This window comes from Brienomyrus brachyistius, chromosome 14 (assembly GCF_023856365.1).
Source record: "Brienomyrus brachyistius isolate T26 chromosome 14, BBRACH_0.4, whole genome shotgun sequence".
NCBI lineage: Eukaryota > Metazoa > Chordata > Actinopteri > Osteoglossiformes > Mormyridae > Brienomyrus > Brienomyrus brachyistius.
In genome coordinates this window covers 2,967,672-2,987,115 of record NC_064546.1, presented here as the reverse complement: position 1 = coordinate 2,987,115, position 19,444 = coordinate 2,967,672, and the positions used below count along the sequence as shown (strand labels likewise).

Genomic DNA, 19,444 nt, shown 5'->3' with positions numbered 1-19,444 from the left:
AGCGACGAAGATCATACGACATGCCTGCACAGGCGTAACATGCTACGATATTAACGCTTCTGCTTAACAGAGACGTTCAGTGGTGGCGTGTAAAACACGCATTTTTTGTTTCATTGTCTTTTTCTGCTTTTCTCAGAACCGATCTTTCAAAAAAAATAAAGTTTACCATTTTGGTTCCTTCCGTTTTCTATAATTGTATTATGGTTTATAATTTAAATATGATTGTCGATCATTTATTTAGGCAATGATAAATTGAAATATTAGCTACCTTTTATAAAATGGTTGATGTAGTGTATGATTCTAATATTAAAAGGCATATAATATCTGTCGTGCCCATAAACTGATGGTCCACAAGTAAGGGTAGTGATAATGGGATTGCATTTCTCTTCTCCAGAGGACGCCCCCTCCGTGGCCTTACGGACGGGCGCTAGGATCCCGCGGACTCCCATCGCGAAACTCGCCGCAAAAGAGGCGGAAGTGCGAGATTTAGCGCCAACTGTTGAAGATGGAGTCGCACAAAGTGAAGGCGAAAGTGTCAGCAGCTTTCAAAATGCGGGGACTTATTCTTCGCCCGTAAGTATTTTGGGTAACGATTAAAGCAGATAATGGCTGGACTCCATGTGCAACCTGCCGTCTTGTTTTCGGAGGGTTATTATTGACTGAAACTTAGGACCCTGACCCTAAACTTAATCATGCCCAGGTCTATCCCAGTTCATCTCCACAGATACTCACGGATTAGTATATAAAATATTCGTAGCATATGGCATGTCAGTTGCATGCAGTTTTTCAAAAATTGCATAAGACTGCTTTTCACGCGTGTGTATAAAATAGCTTATTATTGCGCCTAAACTCCACCAGATAGTTAATGTTCCTCAAGTTATTACCATAGCCTTCTCTTTCATCTTCCTAACATCTGCAAAGAAGTATCAATATAGCGCTGTGAAGGTTATGCGCGATAATTGGTATTAACTAATGAGAATTTGGACAGAAGGGGCGGCATGGTGGTGCAGTGGTTAGCACTGTTGCCTCACACCTCTGGGACCCAGGTTCGAGTCTCCGCCTGGGTCACATGTGTGTGGAGTTTGCATGTTCTCCCCATGTCATCGTGGGGTTTCCTCCGGGTACTCCGGTTTCCCCCCACAGTCCAAAAACATGCTGAGGCTAATTGGAGTCGCTAAATTGCCCATAGGTGTGCCTGTGTGAGTGAATGGTGTGTGAGTGTGCCCTGCGATGGGCTGGCCCCCCATCCTGGGTTGTTCCCAGCCTCGTGCCCATTGCTTCCGGGATAGGCTCCGGACCCCCCACGACCCGATAGGATAAGCGGTTTGGAAAATGGATGGATGGAATTTGGACAGAAATAGAGAAAGTCGGGATGACATGATGCATATCTACAGCAGCCCGACTTATAATTATGGAGGTGATTTTTATGTTTATTATTTTTAAATATTTTTTTCAGTGACGCCAGCAGGTACTTGGTGGAGGTGTTGAGTTCTGTGAGTGAGCTGGAACTGGAGGATGTTCTCGAAAAGGTCTTGGACGCTGTGGAGAAGCAGCCGCGTAAGTGACAGGCAGAGCCGGTCTTTACTTCAAAGGTGGCGTAATCAGTGGCATTTACACGCACATTGCTGTAACTGCCTAGTGTTTGCATGGCTCCTAACCTCCCGTTCATCTGCAGTGTCCTCCAATATGATTGAGCTGTCCTTGGTGGAGATAGCGGTCCAAGAGTGCAGCCAGTCATGTGACGAAAACATGTGAGTAGATACTGTCTTTACTTTGTTGTCCTGTGGGATATCTTGGGCTCTAAGGAACTTTGGATAGCTGCGTTTCCTAAATCCATCCATCCATCCATTTTCCAAACCGCTTATCCTACTGAGTCGTGGGGGGTCTGGAGCCTATCCCGGAAGCAATGGGCACGAGGCAGGGAACAACCCTGGATGGGGGGGCCAGCCCATCGCAGGGCACACTCACACACCATTCACACCTACGGGCAATTTAGCAACTCCAATTAACCTCAGCATATTTTTGGACTGTGGGGGGAAACCGGAGTACCCGGAGGAAACCCCACGACGACATGGGGAGAACATGCAAACTCACACACATGTAACCCAGGCGGAGACTCGAACCCGGGTCCCAGAGGTGTGAGGCAACAGTGCTAACCACTGCACCACCATGCCGCCCCCGTTTCCTAAATCATTAGTACTTATTATGCATGCATTTAAAATGTAGGTTATGCTTCCAGCTGTATAATAACTTTCATATTATTTTCTGACTCTCCTCACCTCTTTTTTTAATGTGCTTTTTTCCCAGAGATAATGTCTTTAACATTATTGGAGCTTTTGATATCCCAAGATACATCTATAATGGAGAGAGGAAGAAATTTATACCGTAAGTATAGACATTAATTGGGAATCTTAGGTGTTATGCAGTGATATCTATGCAGTGATATCTATGCAGTGATATCTATGCAGTGATATCTATGCAGTGATATCTATGCAGTGATATCTATGGGAGACACCTTGGTGGCGAATTGCACACAGGATTAGTAGAAAGAGCAGAGTGTTGGATTTCACATGGTGCCTCAGATATGTCAAGAAATTCTGACCCAGTTTTTCCTCTGCAGCTCAGTCCATAAATTACTTGGCTTTGGACGGAGGCCCTGAGTATGTTATCTGATGATTAATTGTCTTTTCTGCTGTAAAGATCACAGATGTCCTTTCCTTGCAGACTCGCCATGTCCAACCATCCTACCCCAAGACTTTGTGGAACCCCAAGGGACAAGGCAGAGCTATTCAGAGAGCGTTACACCATCCTGCAGCAGGTCAGGGTCCTGCCACATTTTGGAGCTACCCCTACAGATCCTACCATCTCTACTCCTTGACACCTGACTGCCTTCATCTTTCAGCTTGGCCTCCAGCTGACCTTCCATTCTTTCAGCTTCGCCTCCTTCTGCCACGACTCCAGATCCGCGGCCTTCATATCGTTTTATAATAAAAACATCCAGAATGTCAGATGGGCCACAGTGCCCAGCATTTCAATGACTTTTTATTTCCTGCTTGCACAGCGTATACACAGACATGAGCTCTTCACACCCCCTGTGATTGGCTCGGCCCTGGAGGAAGGCCAGAACAAATTCCAGGTACGCAATAGGGGCCTGAGCACGAACCCGCCGTGACGTGCTTTTGGTCAGGTTTTCTGTTAAGGAGAGGAGTGACCGTGGTATTGTAATTTATCTGTTTCAGTTGAGGACAGTGGAGGCTTTGCTGGGAAGCACAGCCAAACTCAGGGAGGTGATTGTACTGGGGATGGTGACACAGCTGAAGGAGGTAGGTGTTTGCCTGCCCCCCGGTGTCACTTCTCCCTTTGATGTATTTTGGCCAATAATAGAATAGAATAGTGATACTTCATTAATCTCTTTGGGGCAGTCCTCTTTACCCCATCTTGCTCTCCGTAACACAGACATGAGTGAGAGGGTCACAGCAAAGGGTCCACGGACATTGACTGTTCTGCCGGGCTCGAATCGGCGACCTTCCAAACTCCAATCCTGAGGCTTAGCCCACTGCACCACACACCACCCCTCCTGATTTCATCAACAATAAGGACTGCAGTCCTGCTCAGTAGCTGCATTCCTCATTTATGCTCCTCTGGAGGGCGTAGCACCAGTACTGGCCATGGCTCACGGTTTTGGATACTGTGTGACACAACATGTAGTGTTAAGGCCCCAGAATTCCCCAGACCTGCCTCTGTACTTTAGCACATGGCAATACATTTACCCCCCCCCCCCCTCCATTGCCCACACCACCTCTATCCTCCTCTACACACTTTGGTTAGCAGTTATTAGCTAAAAACTGCTACACTGAGAGATTATATGCTGAATCATCCAATTGACTTTCTTTTATGAGTGTCTCTCTATGTGTGTGCACATTGTATATAAAACACATTTAACATTTTTTTCCCACAGTCTGGCTTGTGCTGTTTTTGTATTCGTGTACTTCCTGATATTGTGTCCGTATATCGCTCTGTTCAGTTCATGACTACTTCCGTCAGTTCTCTTCCTGTTAGGTTTGTTCTTTTGTAACATTAAAGACACACAGTAATTTTATTATACTTGTTTTCAGTGTATTGCCATTTCTCTTTCTGAAGGACACACCAAGACGAAGTAGGAATACCAAAAAGCTACGACTTTGTAAACAGCGACTGTTATGTTGATCATGAAGTCGCCCCAGATTTTACCATCCTGCTCCCAGAAAAGGCCATAAAGCTGTCATTTGTTCACCTAATGCTGTGATCCTAAGTGACCCGTTAGGCGTGGAGTTTATCTCCTTAAACAGCCGGCTGTCTGGTGCTTGAGGCTGCAGGAGCAGGTGCTCTCCCAGAACATGAAACAGCAGAGCCTTTGAAGTTGCAAGTTCAGTTTTTACATGTGAGCTTTAGTGCTGAAGTGGATCTCTAACCTTCCTTTTATGTCCTTTCTTCGCTTCTCTGAACGCATTAAGGGCAAATTCTTCTTGGAGGACCCCAGCGGCACAGTGCAGCTCAATCTCTCCAAAGCAATATCCTTTTCCCAGCATGTTGTGGGGGCCGTAGCATTACTGTGGGCAGCTCCAAACCCACAGCATCGCCATCGCTGAGACAGTCATACCCCCTCCCCCCAAGCATCTGATCAAATATGCAACAGCCGGGTCTCCCTGCAGAAGGCTCCGGAATGGAGCATGATAAAGGTCCCACCCCCCAACTCTCTCTGATGTCAGAAACCCCCCTTAACACCATTCCCACCAGTTTCACAGCGGCCTGTACACAGAATCCTGCTTCGTCTTGGCGGAAGGTGAGGTACAAAATCCACTGCGCTGAGATTAACAACTTGTTTGTAGAGGTTTATTTGGTCAATGCTCATTTTAGCTGTAAATATTCATACCTATTGTTAAGGATTAATGAAACACCATTGTTTCTTGTGCTGTAATGGTATACATTAATTCTCACCTGGCAATACAGCAGAGTAAAGGCTTGTGCAGGAAATCTGGGATCAGTTTCATTGTCTTCCGGAAAGAAACACAGTAATAATTATAAACAATGCAATGGGAAGGGCTCTCGGTTCTGCCCCAGCTCATTATAAGTGCTGTGGCTTGGCGTTGGTCCTACCAGTTTGGTCTCACACCTCCTTGTCTCGTTTCGTTAGGCTGGTATGATGACTCCATCTTTCACGTCAATGCCTTTGGCTTCCCACCCACCGAGTCATCCACCATCACCAGGTCAGCTGACAGCCTCCCCATCACGTACCATAAGTGATGCTAGAATCCCATTAAAGTCAGTTACACAATTACAGCACTTTCTATAAGTACTTTGAATCCTCCTCTAGATTTTTTTTATGTAATAATTTTAGATTCAATAACATTTTTATGCAAATTGGGATTCCAGGTCAATCACACCAGATCGACATACAGTGTCTAATACACGCACTGGGACCTGGACGAGTTTAAAGAAGAAATGTAGTAAATGAAAAGGATTGTAGGTGGATGTGTAGTGGCAAATAGAGACAGTCTGCTCATATAGCAACCTTGCTGTTTGTCTGTAGAGGTGAAAGAAATCTTCAGAACTGCTTTTTTTATGCTGGTCATATGTAGGCCTTAACATTGCAGTGGGGTTGCAGTTCGCATTTCATCTTCAGAGGAAATTACTGCCGTAGACCATAAAAGTAGCAGACATTCTTTAGCCAAGTAGCAAGGTCTGTTCAACAAGCAGCATCATTCTCATAAAGGCTGCATGTATCAGATTATGTAGCAGACACTTTGCCAGTTACCTCCTATATAGGAGAGTGTAAATGTACATGCACTAGACTAGTGTTTCCCAATCCGGTCCTCAGGGACCCACTACAGGTCCATGTTATTGCTCCCTGGCAGACAGTACATATAGGGACTGGGAGGAATCGTAGATATGGACTGTCTGTGGGTCCCAGAGGAAGGGATTAGGAAACACTGCCCTAGACTATTGAAAAACCAATTGCTCAAGCTAAAGGTTTGTAATATTTCTATCACTCGGGGGGGATGGGGGGGGGGTTGAACTACCTCAGTCTTCATAGGTATGTAAAGTATCCAATACCAATACAATGTTATCATTCTCGTCCTAGTGACCATGTGGCAATACCTGCAGAAGATATTATGTAATGAACAGCGATATCATTAATGAGCGAAATAAGCACGATAACATATCTGCAGTGTGGAAATACTTCATATTTAACAACAAAATCCGGACCATAGCAGATAGTTTACTAGGGCACAGTTTACAATCAAGAGGAGGTACAAAATCAGGATTATGCTATACTAGTAATCCAATTAAACATCTAAAAGCTAAGCATAAAAGAGTATGATGAAGTTGCCATGAGCAGCAACACTCTGCAGCAATCAAATGTGCAGCAAACACTGGCATAGAGAGAGAAATGTCAAATGATAAACCTCTTGCAGTGAAAACAACAAGCTGTGTCGATCAGGCAGTGTCGTAATGGTAATACATTCTCAGGTGGTAAGCAGTATAAAAAGTTTGCGAACCACTGCTTTAGAGGTTTCAGAGTGGCATATTATTAAATCATAACCTGCCAACGCATTCTTCTCCACGGAAACTAAAAAAACGATGATCAGCCCCCCCCAACCCCCAGGTGGCAAGTCTTAACGGCAGCTGTTAGATTGTTTGGGTATAATTTTTTTTTCAGGCTTTCACATTTTTTTCAGCAAAAAAAAAATTGAGTGCCCCAATTGGTGTTGCAGTAGGGGGATTGTTTGGGGGGGATTTCAATGTTATTATTTATCATTATTTTAGACATGGCACAGCGCTAATTGGTATCAGTGTTTGTGAGTACCAGAAAGCAAGCATTGGTGCTCATACTGCATCAGCGTCTGAAAAACATGGTATCTGCATTTCCCTCTTTAAAGCACTGCTGGAGCCATCATGTTTGGTATGATTTTCAGCATGTCTATGAAGTGTGCTGAGCCGGGCTCTCTTGCTGTCTGCAGGGCGTATTTTGGGGACGTTAACTTCTTCGGTGGCCCCTCCTCCACGTCAGTGAAGGCCTCGTCCAAGCTGAAGAAGCTGGAGGAGGAGAATGAGGACGCCATGTTTGTGTTTGTGTCGGACATGTGGCTAGACAGCGTGGAGGTGATGGAGAAGATCCACACCATGTTCTCAGGTGCCTACCCCAAACCCCCATACTTCAGTGTATTGGTTGGCTGCATTCTCTGTTTCAGCTCAACATTGCCATCTGCTGGATGCCTTATGTGCCAGCAGGTGATTTTCTCCTTAACATCTTACAAATTTAATAATACATTTTGTTCCATATATAAATATTTAAGGAGAATAATACCAGTCTTCATACTGTAGTTTTGCACAAGCATGTACTGTAGGTAAAAAAAATTAATTGTTTTTGTGCCGGTGACACTAATGATCAGTAATGATCTGCTGAATAGCCTGACCGGCATGGTAGGTCAGTGTATAGTCTATTGCCTCACATCTCCAGGGTTGGGGCTTTCAGCCTCTGCTGTGTGTGTAGGGACCAGTTAGGTGGGGATGAGGGGCAATGAGATACTGCAGACCAAAATATAAGCCATACGTTTCTGCTTGGCATTATACTGTTTTAGCTTTTTGAGCTGCATGTCATTAGGATTATACTGTATAAGGAATCCCCCTTTGCACACACTGTTGCTCTGATAATGCAGGCTGGCTCCCTGATCCGCTTTTCATTCCACTTTCCTCCCTGACGGTGCAGGATACTCTGCCATGCCTCCCACCTGCTTCATTTTCTGTGGGAACTTCTCCTCTGCCCCCTACGGCAAAAGCCAGATCAAATCTCTGAAAGGTGAGGAGCTCACAGCACTGTAACACATGGCAGTGACGATGCACGCCTTTGTTTCTTTTGCTGCACCATAAAATCGAGCTGCCGATTCCAATCATAAGCTCAGTGTATCTTTGCCAAAGTCTGCCTTTTTCTCCTCTCCCAGAATCCCTGAAGGCTCTCGCTGACGTGATCTGCGAATACCCCAACATCCACAGCAGGTGAGCCTTTCAGGGCCCTTTGGAGCTGTGCTCTGCGACTCGCGGCTCCTTCAGAGCTGCAGCCTGGCTGTCCATCTCAGTTTGGGCTTTAATTAGTGGCCATTTGTGCCTCAGGCAACTGGAAGGAGAGGGAGCAGGTTTGTGCCTGGCTGATGTCAGGGACTGGAGATAGACTTGTGATTTACAGAATGACCTTTGACACACATGGGCTACTTTGAATCCTTTTTTAACTCTATGCCTGTGTATGCATTTGTACTTTGTGTCGTGTATCTTGGGGGAACTACAGTAAGCATTATGTCATTATTGCATCGGGTGTTTTTATATCTCAGAATGGCAGAATTCCCCAAACGATCAGTCACGTCCATTAATCTTTTCTGGAACGTATCATAAAACGTTCAGCTTGACAACGGTTTTAATGGAACCTGGAGTTCACAAACTGGAGTCCGTTAAGTGTGTGCAGTCTTGATTGGCTTAATCAGCATCTCAAGGGTCCGAGAAATGTGTAGGGTATTGACTGGTTTAATCCAGCGAAAACTGAATAAGCCACAGCTGGTGCTGGGGAGCAGATATTAAAGCAGCTGCTCGCCGCCACAGACGATGAACTGTGGCATCTGCTGTTCGGCGTTTTCTAGTCCATGTTTTAAAGACCTGCCTTTAAAAGCGACCGCGACTTGTGCTGCCTCTGACACAAGCTTCTCTCTCGAAAAACAGCAGCCGCTTCGTGTTTGTCCCTGGCCCTGAAGACCCGGGTCCTGGCACAATCTTACCCAGGTGGGAGAAGCCGTGCAACGCTGAGGCTAACAAGAGGCTTAGCCTAACTCTGATTCTGAAAATTTCATCAAGGGTTATGACTGCTGTTTGGTATTGTGTGCATCACTGGGTGAGAGTGTTTCCTTGAGTTTGGCATATTAATCTTTATTAATAAATGTATCCCAGCTAGGGTGTATCTCTGGAAGAGGCTTTTCTTATATTTTATTTATTCAGCAGACACCCTTATCCAAAGCAGTGTAGATTTTTGTTTGTTTGTTTTTAGAAAACAGGGTCAGACAGTCCCTGCAGCCATGTGACAGTTTGGTATTGGAGGGCACGTAACTTAATTTAAATGCATAGGTCTGTTTATTTGGGGGGATGAAGCCAAATGAAATATTTGGGGGGGGGACACATCCCCCCTGGTTCCTATGCCGCTGTCTGTGGCAAATGGGGTTTACGGGCCTTGTTAAAGAGGCCAACAGTGAAATCACTCAGGCAACTCTGGGATTTAAACTGGTGATTTTCCAATCACAGGACCAGCTTCCAAACCCACTGAGCCACACAGTGCCCCTGACCTAAGCAATTTACTGGGATAAGAGGCTGGAATTTTAGTAATGCATAAACCTTGGGTTCTTAATAGGGTCAGATGTTCCTTAGTTTTTTAGATGACAAACACGTCGGCCATAACTCGATTGTCTTAAAGAATCCAAAATGATATGAAAATTTGGAGAAAGTATAATCCCATTAATAATGCAATAATACCGACTCCTGCTGGCTGTGCGCCCACCAGATGGAACCCATGCCTCATCTGAGCATCTCAGTGGGTTTTACAAATGCCAGCAGCGACAGGCGTTAAAGTCCAGCAGCTTTTATAATGGCTTCCTACCCTTCGTGGTGATGTTTGCTCCAGAGATCCCGGGGGGGGGGGAGACGTTAGTTGTTTGATGTCATGCAACATTAACTTTTATTAGCAAGGGCCGAGAGCAAAGTGGAATTTGTGTCACTCGGGCAGTTTCTGTGTGCAAAGCGGATTCCTTTGAATAGGTTGTGCAAATACTGGCCTGAGTGTTTATAATGAATCTTTGCAGGCCCCCCCTTGCTGACCACATAACAGAGGAATTTCGAAAGAAGGTGCCTTTTTCCGTGTTCACCACTAATCCGTGCAGGTAAACTCAGTTATTGTAGAAAAATTCAGGTTGCTTGTGTTATTCAGTTGACCAGGTTTTCATGTATTTTTACTTTGTGTGTTTTTATTTTGTGAAATTCTTTTCACTCTGAAAAAGCAGCGTTCATGGTCTTAGCCAGTGTTTCCTAACTGTGTCCTCAGGGTCCCACAGATGGCCCACATTTTTGCTCCCCCTCCAGCTCCCGGGTTGCATTATAGACATAGGTTAGGAAGAACTGCAGATTTCCTGCACCCTGTCCCTCTTCCCTTTCAGAATACAGTACTGCACCCAGGAGATAGTGGTGATCCGCGAAGACCTGGTGAACAAAATGTGCCGGAACTGTGTGCGCCTCCCTGGCAGCAGTATGGACATCCCCAACCATGTGAGTTCGGTATCTCTCGGCAGATGCTGTCAACAAAGCATTTAGATGAACTGTTTAGGGTTTTTTATGTTAATTGACGCAGTGAAAATAAGATGATGACACTAAGCCAGCCATGTTCTGTACACCAGGGGCGCTCCACGGGGTTTTCTGGCATTTGCCTAACACAGTAGCGCCCCCCCCCCCCCCCCCCCTTATCCGCAAGATGATGCATTCCAAGATCTACCACGAATAATAGCAAGTCATCGACGGACTCTATATATAACTGTGATTTTCATTGTTTGTAAGTACAGTACTGCACTCCCTCAAATGAAAGGGATTCTGACATTTTGACCTCATTCTCAAGACACGATGACGGAACAATGAAAATCATGCTTTTTATAACCCTCAAAAGACAGTTGAACAATGAAAAACGGACAACTGCTACACATTTTACAGTGAAAATCATTATACCATGTACCTGCACATAACCTGTAATGAGAAAGATATATTTGCTAAAAAAATACCTGAGTATTGTGGGCACTCACCGGCTTACAGTCTCTACTTGCTTGGTGTGCTGTTTGAAATTTATGAACCGATTCTGGAGTTCATAAACTTTTTTTGGACTGCAGTAAAGCGCAGGTAACGGAAACCTTGATTACGGAAACCGGAGGTACGGGGTTCCCAGTGTAGTAAATGTACCCGCGCTCTGTTCATCCTTGCACCCCAGTTCGTGAAGACCATCTTATCTCAAAGTCACCTGACACCCCTGCCGTTGTACGTCAGCCCAGTGTACTGGGCATACGACTACGTCCTGCGGGTGTATCCTGTGCCTGACATGATAGTCTTTGCGGACAAGTATGACCCCTTCAACATCTCCAACACTGACTGTCTGTGCGTCAACCCCGTAAGTCCTGCACATGCAACCCTCTGGCACATCCTCTGGCATTAAGGGAGTTTGGAGTGTGAAGTAACATGTTATGGTATTAACCACAACATCATAAATGCTACAGTAAAAGGCACTTTTGTCTTTTTAGGGGTCTTTTCCAAGAAGCGGATTTTCTTTTAAGGTGTACTACCCTTCCAGTCGAACCGTGGAGGACAGGTATCTGCCAAGTTTATTCGCATAATGCATTGTATCAGAGATCTACAAATTACCATCAAAACTTTACCCAGAGCAGAAACACTATAATAAGTAAAACACCTGCCTACCATTTGTTTTTTTACAGCAAACTTCAAGGTCTCTAAATGACGTCACTACCAACAGAAATGTGGAGCTTCCATGGGGCAGCATTCTGTGTTGCAAATTTGTAGTTATGTAAAAATGTATGTGAACTCAACTTTTTATTTTGGTATTGTTGTGTGTTTGTAATAAAGGTTGTTGTATCTTTTGTATAAGTAATTGTTACTGGTCTATGTCATCATATTGATTTTTTAAAATAAGATTTTAATAAAATGATCAGTAACTTGCAATAAAAATTGGAATATTTTTTCATTCCTTACTCGTATACCTTGGCTCTTTACATACATTTACCTGCGCAGTAAATATCCTCACGTTTTCCAGTCACATTTTCTGGCGGTTGGAGCCTGTCCCAGGCAGCACAGGGCATGCCTGTATAGGATTTCAGTCTTTCAAACGGCGAACACACGTCCACACACTCGCTACTGAATAATGAGACACCAGTTAGATTAACTGCAAGTCTTTGGACTGTGCCATGGAGATGATGACTCCATGCACACAGAGAAGATGGGTCTAGTATCCCGAACCACCATGGTACCTCATAAATATTAATATTATTATCACCAAAACCGTTCAATTGAGGTGTGGCGGTATACCTATATTGACCTTCCAAACATGACCGACTCGGGGGGCGTGACTTTGACGTCACTTCCTGTAGGGCCTCCTGAAATGAATTCTTTAGCCATGTACTTCCAGTGTAAACAAGGCGGCAGGTGCGGGACGGCGTATTCCTGGAAAACACATTTGACTTTCTGCAACATTTGTGAGTGTTCCTCCTGTGTCTATTTCTTTTTATATTTTACAAACACTGCTGTTTGTTTTGCAAGTGGGTGAAAAGCTAACGTCTCTCAAATGGGCGAACTCGAAATTAAAACGTCTATTGAGTTGTTACTCACAGCATGCACGACGATAACTCTTTCTTTAAGATTAGTTTGTGGGTCGAAAGAGTAAGTGATAGAAATATGCTTGTGTTTTCAATTGAAAGTAACTTCTTAGTATTACTATGACTTCCCAAGCATTGTCGATACTTTTTTGGATATCTTGTCATATTTCTTAAGCTATCTAGATATCTTCTAATATCGCATTTTATACATCGCTAAAATGTATCTGAGACAACTTTGGAATATGTCGTCTCGGAGCTATTGCCAACTATTTAAAGTGAAAGGCTGAAAGAGATACGTACATTTTACTATAATATAGTCATTCTTGATTTAAAAAAAAATGCTGCAGTTTCCGCGTTCAGTTAAACTTGGGCATGTTGACTGGCGTAAGGAAGGTGTTTTAAGTGATTTATGTAATATGGCTTATCATGCCTGTAATTTTGAGTTTTGTTGTAGCCTACGAAAATGGAAGTGAAATAAACACGTGTCCCCCCAGGACTCCATGGCTGAGGAAATGGACGAGGACCCCGCATACCAAGTCGTCCAGGAGGACGAGGAGGATGAAGAAGAAGAGGTGGATGGTGGTGAGGAGGAGGAGGAGGAAGTGGATGGCGATGAAGAGGAGAACGTGTTTGACTGGGTGGTCGATGAAGAGCTTCTAGATCATGAGTTTTCTTCTGGCAACGACTCCTTCGAGATGGACACTCCTGCTGAGCGTAGCGGCCATATTGCCGTGATGGATGGCAGTAATATGTATGTGTGGGGGGGGTACAAGGTATGTGGTGCCTTCATCTTGCACCTGGGGGGGGTTTCTTTGTGTCTGAAATGCTGCAGGTGTATAGTGAAGAAACACTCAGCATTCGTGTCTTTATGAATTACACATGGAATCCTCACATCTCCTATGTTTCAGACCTTTGTAATACTGCTCCCCCTTTTCTCTTGCAGAATACACAGACAACAGGATTCCTTGATTTCTACCTTCCAAGGAATGAGATTTGGATCTACAACACAGAGATAAGGCGATGGTAATCAGATTCCTTATGCCTATCCCTGACTAGGTTATTAAAGCTGTTTGACCATTGTGTAAATGATGACTTTATGTGTGGGGAACAGCTGTCTGGAATAATGGTAGCAAACAGCAAAGCTACCATTGTGGTATGGCAAGGCCACTCCTCTAAAACTTTAGTCACAAAACGATCCCATGGTGTGCAGGAAGAAGCGGGTGACGGAGGGCGATGTGCCGCCCTCCATGTCTGGCAGCTGTGCTGTGTGTGTCGAGGGCGTCCTCTATCTCTTCGGCGGCCATCACGCTCGTGGGAACACAGATCGGGTGAGCTCTCTGTCTCATGGTACTTTTGTCTTCAAGGTTCTGACACATTGATATGATGCATGTTTTCGCTGGGAGAAGAAATGAAAGGATCCACAGACCAAACTTGTAGCATCTGCAATCATCTGGCACCCCTACCTCCATAACACATATTCCTTTCTCTTATGCACCTCTGAAGTAAAATGAGTAAAATGTCATGGTTATGACTCACTGAAAAAAGTAAAACAAAGCTGTTTTTCTCATTCCAATAGCTGAGAATTATTAGGTTGATCACTTAAACTTTTGAATATATGATTATTATAATAATGAGACTTTATTGATCCCCATGGGGAAATCCTCTATTCACCAAGCCCATCTTACTCTCCATGACACACACAGAACACAGACACTTATGCAAGTAAGAGCGAGCCTGACAGTGAGGGACAGCCACCCTCAGCGGTGCACATGGAGCTGGGGGTTAAGGGCCTTGCTCAAGGGCCAACAAATGTGACTATTCTGCTGAGACCAAGTGCAAACCTGCAACCATCTGATCACGGCACAAAGGCATAGCCTGCTGAGTGACTTGTACCAATTTTTTTACAGGTTAAACCAAATCATTTTGTTTTTCATTGAGTTGGCATCAAATATTTCATGATTGATACGTTTTTTTGTTTGTTTATTTTCAGTACAGACTTTCCTGCACCATTTACTGGGCTTTATCAGACCATAGCAATGAGCTGTAATTAAAACTGTTACTGGGTTTGGGTAGGGTTACTCTGTACTTGCCAAGCACCAAGTTACCCCCCTGTGGTGCATTGCTTTGCTCTGCAGTTTTACCGTCTTCCTCTGAGGACGACTGAGGTCCTGTGCTGGGAGAACATGAGGAACCTGAAGGGCTTGCCTCCCACATGCAAAGACAAGCTGGGTTGCTGGGTGCACCAGAACAGGTGATTGTCTGTTAACCTAGCATGTGCTTCTAATTCTGGGATATGATTATAACGTGCAGATGATGTGAAGCTCCATCTGTTGTCTGTGAAGGCTCGCTTTCTTCGGGGGATATGGCTATGTCGCTCAAGGTGGCCATTTGGGAACGTTTGAATACGACGAGTCATCGTTCTGGGTAAGAAGTGGGTCCCAGATTTGTTTGCCACTTAGAATGTTTTTCCCTGAAAGAAAGCAAACCCTGGGCATCCGTGATAGGGGGTGTCCATTCTTGATGTGTTAGTCTTCATTTGAGCTAAGGTTAGAATTGGATTAGCAATCTAATCCAAAGACTGAAAATGTGTGCTGCAAATGTGGGATGTATGAAGTATAAAAAAACTTACTTGTCCCATTAAACCAGGATTCTGATACATTTAGCAGCAACTCACTTGCTGTTTTGCATACCAAGATGTAAGGTTTATCTAAAGATGACTGAATTTTATGTGTCTGTGTATGTGTGTTTGTTTGTTTGTTGTCATAGGCAAATGGTGCTGGGCGGGGCTGGAACAATCACATTCACATCCTTGATCTGGACACGTTAACCTGGAGTCAGCCAGTCACAAAGGTATTCCATCTCTGTCCTGTTGTTCACCAGGCAGCCTCTATTAGGACAGATTCAGTTCTGTCTTGGGGCGGAGTGTATTGTTGACTGTCCGTAAATGCAGCCTACATACGTTTGGGTTGAATGTATTATAGATGTTGCTCAAATTAACCCCCGTGTCTCCATCAGGGAAATCCCCCATCCCCACGGGCAGCTCATGCCTGTGCCACTGTGGGGAACCGTGGCTTTGTGTTTGGGGGCCGCTACAGGGTAGGTTGAGGTTTCCACCAAGAAAGTTACCGATATCCTCATTCCTTCATTTAAGTGAAATATGAATCTGTACAGCAAAACCTAACTTCATAATTGTAGTTCATGGATGGGGAATACTTTTGGTTTTGGGACCGGCTGCCACTGCAGAGAGTATTTCTCAAATACCTTCTCAAACATTCGCCACCTATTATATGGGCGAAGTTCTGGAAGGCATCACATTTTGAAACGCCAGCAAAGGAAGGAAAGGGCAGATGCAGAGGATCTTTCATGTTGTGAACACAGTAACTCTTAAGGTTTATTTCAAGCTTCCCAGGAAATTATCTGGAATGTAATTCATTTTGAAACAAATCGCACCAAAATTAAAGCAGTATTGTTTAGTGGCTTATGAAAGGAGTGATCTGGTGAACCTGATTACACTGGAGAGGTGGGGAGTGTGTGTAGTGGGGCTAGGGATTGTAGAGGTTGGAGATGTGAGAGGAGTAGAGATTATGTTGGGGGGGGGGGGGGGGGGGGATATAGTCATGCAAGGAATGCATTACCATTAAGAAAACATCTAGTTAATGTACTGTCTGCTCTGCAACAGGAACATCGTCTGAATGATTTGTACTACATCAACCTGGACACCTGGGAGTGGACTGAAATGTATGCGCTTACTATTTAAATTTTTTTTTTTTTTTACATTTTTGTGAAAGTGATGTAATTTAGCTGTACGATTAGCAAAAATGCAGTCTGAATCGTGGGTTGTCTCCCTGACTCTTCACCCCCTCCCAGGAGTGTCCCCCAGCAAGGTCCAGTGGGCCGGTCCTGGCACTCCTTCATCCCTGTGTCACCTGACCACATCTTCTTATTTGGCGGTTTCACCACAGACAAACAGACCCTCAGTAAGCATGGCCGCTGTGCCCTCGAGCTGTAGCCATTTGCTGCTTTCCTCCGTCTGGATATTAATGTCCTTTAATGGGGCTCGGCCACTGTGGCTGCTTCTCATGGCCCCCATTCTGTACATATTCATGCTTTGCAGGTTTGTGGGGGATGTGTACTTTTATGGGTATGAAAGAGTAGAGCTTTGGGTTTTGTTTTCTCATTGGGCCGGGGCTCAGTTTCCCTGGTGACTGTCGGCCGTGTGAGTGTGATCACCTCCCCCCCGCAGGTGATGCCTGGCTGTACTGTGTGAGCACAAACGAGTGGAAGTCCTATAAGCACAGCAACACGGAGAGCCCCAGGTGAGTCATCGGTACCGAGATCTGGGTCTGGCTGCGTTCCTGCCACAGATACACTTCGTACACTGAGTTATGACTGTGTTACTGCTGTGTGTGTGTGTATGTATATCTCTCTCTCTCTCGCATATTCTGGGGTCAAAGTGACCCCAAAGGCACATGTCAGGTGACTTCTCATAGTAACATGATTATTGTAGGAGCGTGTAACAGTTAAATGCACTTGCCATGGTATGATTAATATTTAGACACACACTGTGTTTATAGTGCATTGGATTATATGGAAACCGAATGTGGGGTGGCACTGTTGCCTCACGCCTCTGTGGGCCCCCTCTTCACGTTTGTGAGTGCGTGTGCATGCGTGCGTGTGCATGCGTGCGTGTGCATGCGTGCGTACGTGCGTGCACCTGTCCTGAGATGAGTTGGCACCCCGTCCTGGTCATTCCCTGCCTTCTCCCATAACCGTGGGGCCGTGGTCTCCCGCTCAGCCTTCCTGAGCTTCTGCCTTCTCACTCTGCCCCCCAGGCTGTGGCACACGGCCTGTTACGGACCCGACGGCGAGGTGTTTGTCTTCGGGGGCTGTGCCAATAACCTGCTGTCCCACCAGCAAGCGGTGAGGGGCCATCCTGTGATGCACGCCATAGGCCATACAGTGTTTTTTTTGGGACAAAAAAAAACTGACATCTGACCCATTGCATGTAAAGGAAGTGGCTTGTTTTTATATGCATTGAGCATCTGTTTATAGTCTTAACATCACAGTGTCCCATTTGTAGTATGCTGCTGTAATGCGTGTGTGTTTGTAAAGGGTTATTTGATGGAAGGCACTCTGTGTGACACGGCTGAATATAATGTTTAAGCATGAGGGATGAACTGGCAGTAACATTCATTTCCTCCCTGCAGGCTCACAGCAATGAGGTTCTGATTTTCAGCGTCCAGCCAAAGTCTCTCGTGAGGTGTGTAGAATCTTAAATTTTATATTAATGATTTGACCTCAATAGGTGTGATTGTAGGATTTATGTTAATCATTTTGTGATCTGAGTTGTGGACTAAAGTCTGAGTTCCAAGAGTCTTTCTGTGCCATGTTAGTTTGTGCTGCTTAACGAGGTCACGTGCATGGACACCTAGTGATTGATGCAGCCTCATTTCTGAGTTGCTACAGTGGTATGTGTTAATGTGATTGGTTGAATCTTTGGGTTGAAGACAATTGCTTGGTGGGACTCCACGCATCAGTATTTGCCTTTGATGCTTTTTGCCTTTTGAACCTCGAAAGGAATTCTTAGGACATTGTGAATTCTTTCAAAAGCATCTAAGTAGTGCTAGCTGGTGGTTCATATAGTGAAATGCAAATAGTCCATCATTGCTCTACTGGGAAAGCTCATGTCACTTAACTGACATTAACCTGAATAATTGAGACTTGGGCAGGGAGATACCTGGAAAAAGTCAGGTAACTTAGCGTTGTGCATTTGCTGCTGTATCGTACACTCATTCGCGAGGCGTCCTTGGCTGTGAAACAGGTGCTTGGCTGCTTAATCTGCCCTTGATGGATTTGCTAATACCTTCCAGGAAAACATGGTTTCCAAGGGAGAGCCAGAACCAGTAGGTGTCTGCACCGATGTGACGCTAATTATCCTTAATGTAAAATGTACCAGCTGTCACAGATGCTTGTGGATGTTTGTGACTAGAACCCCTGGAGCAATTGGGGTTAAGGGCTCAATAGCAGCATCCCTCTGCGCACTAGATTCAAGCTGCGACTTTCCGATCATAGTTACAGAGGCCTAACCTGAATGGGAAACCCAGACTTTTAAAGACCTGAAGGGCATTGACGGTGCATCCCGAGGCAGGATGTGTATGGATGTGATGCTGAAGCTTAGCCCTGTCCCCCTTCCCATGCTACTCTCTCAGGTTCTGCATGGAGGCGGTCCTGCAGCACCGGGAGCAGCTGGCTGGCTCCTGGAACCACCTGCCCAAACACCTGCTGCACCGCTTGATGCCGAGGTTGGGAGTCATCAACACGCTGGGCTCCTAGGCACCAGGCACCCTGGGAGACGCAGCAGCACACACATGTGCAGGGGGGGGGGGGGCGGCCTCATGGGGTCAGCAGCCTCCGGCTAGCAACGGCTCGTCGGACTCCGGGTGATTTCCAGCCCCGGCTTTTGGACATTGGGTTGACTGGGAAGTGGTCTGTAGTCTTTTTCTTTTAGTATGTGCTTTGATTGTTCATCAACCCGGGTGAAATTTGGATTGAAGGCATCAAGTCTAGTGTAGCTGAACCTAAATGCATTGCGCTGATGCAGGAGGTGAGTACCATGAACCACACTTAAGGAATGTCTAGTTTTAATATGTAACATATTGGTTCTGTTTCCTCATGTCTGGTTGTACCGCTGCAAGCCAATCAAACCCCTGCTGATGGTGAAAGTGGGTGTGGCTAGGCCTGCCAGTTTGCCTGTCTCTGTAGCTCATGACCGCTTTAGCCTAAACTGTAGTGTTAATGTCATGTACTTGCAATTGTGACAATGTGGGGCATTTGCACTAAAGGCTTTTACTTATTATCCAGTGTATTTTTTAATTTGTCAAATGCTGTAAGTACTTCTGTCAATTAAAAGCAAGTGTTGAATAAATTGAACATGGTTGGTAGTACTGATCGATATCCCCTGGCTTCCTACATGTGGGTGTTGACAGGCATTTCAAAATGAGGGAATGAGT

At 45.1% G+C, this 19,444-nt stretch overlaps 2 protein-coding genes across 2 annotated transcripts; both read left to right on the top strand.

The window, feature by feature from the left end:
• Positions 1–333: 333 nt before the first annotated feature.
• Positions 334–11,819, top strand: pole2 (polymerase (DNA directed), epsilon 2). The gene is made up of 19 exons (XM_048974886.1): positions 334–573; positions 1,457–1,557; positions 1,676–1,751; positions 2,308–2,385; positions 2,725–2,818; positions 3,062–3,136; positions 3,240–3,323; positions 4,494–4,550; positions 4,774–4,822; positions 5,174–5,246; positions 7,002–7,174; positions 7,751–7,840; positions 7,983–8,037; positions 8,749–8,808; positions 9,876–9,953; positions 10,227–10,335; positions 11,042–11,218; positions 11,349–11,416; positions 11,541–11,819. Exons 1-19 carry the CDS (start codon positions 506–508, stop codon positions 11,557–11,559), a joined length of 1,584 nt encoding a protein of 527 aa, XP_048830843.1. The 5' UTR covers positions 334–505; the 3' UTR covers positions 11,560–11,819.
• Positions 11,820–12,196: 377 nt separating this feature from the next.
• Positions 12,197–19,382, top strand: klhdc2 (kelch domain containing 2). The gene is made up of 14 exons (XM_048974499.1): positions 12,197–12,314; positions 12,929–13,207; positions 13,378–13,457; positions 13,645–13,762; positions 14,570–14,685; positions 14,777–14,858; positions 15,201–15,284; positions 15,450–15,530; positions 16,114–16,172; positions 16,302–16,411; positions 16,678–16,750; positions 17,267–17,354; positions 17,642–17,694; positions 18,644–19,382. Exons 2-14 carry the CDS (start codon positions 12,935–12,937, stop codon positions 18,765–18,767), a joined length of 1,341 nt encoding a protein of 446 aa, XP_048830456.1. The 5' UTR covers positions 12,197–12,314; positions 12,929–12,934; the 3' UTR covers positions 18,768–19,382.
• The last annotated feature ends 62 nt before the right edge of the window (positions 19,383–19,444 follow it).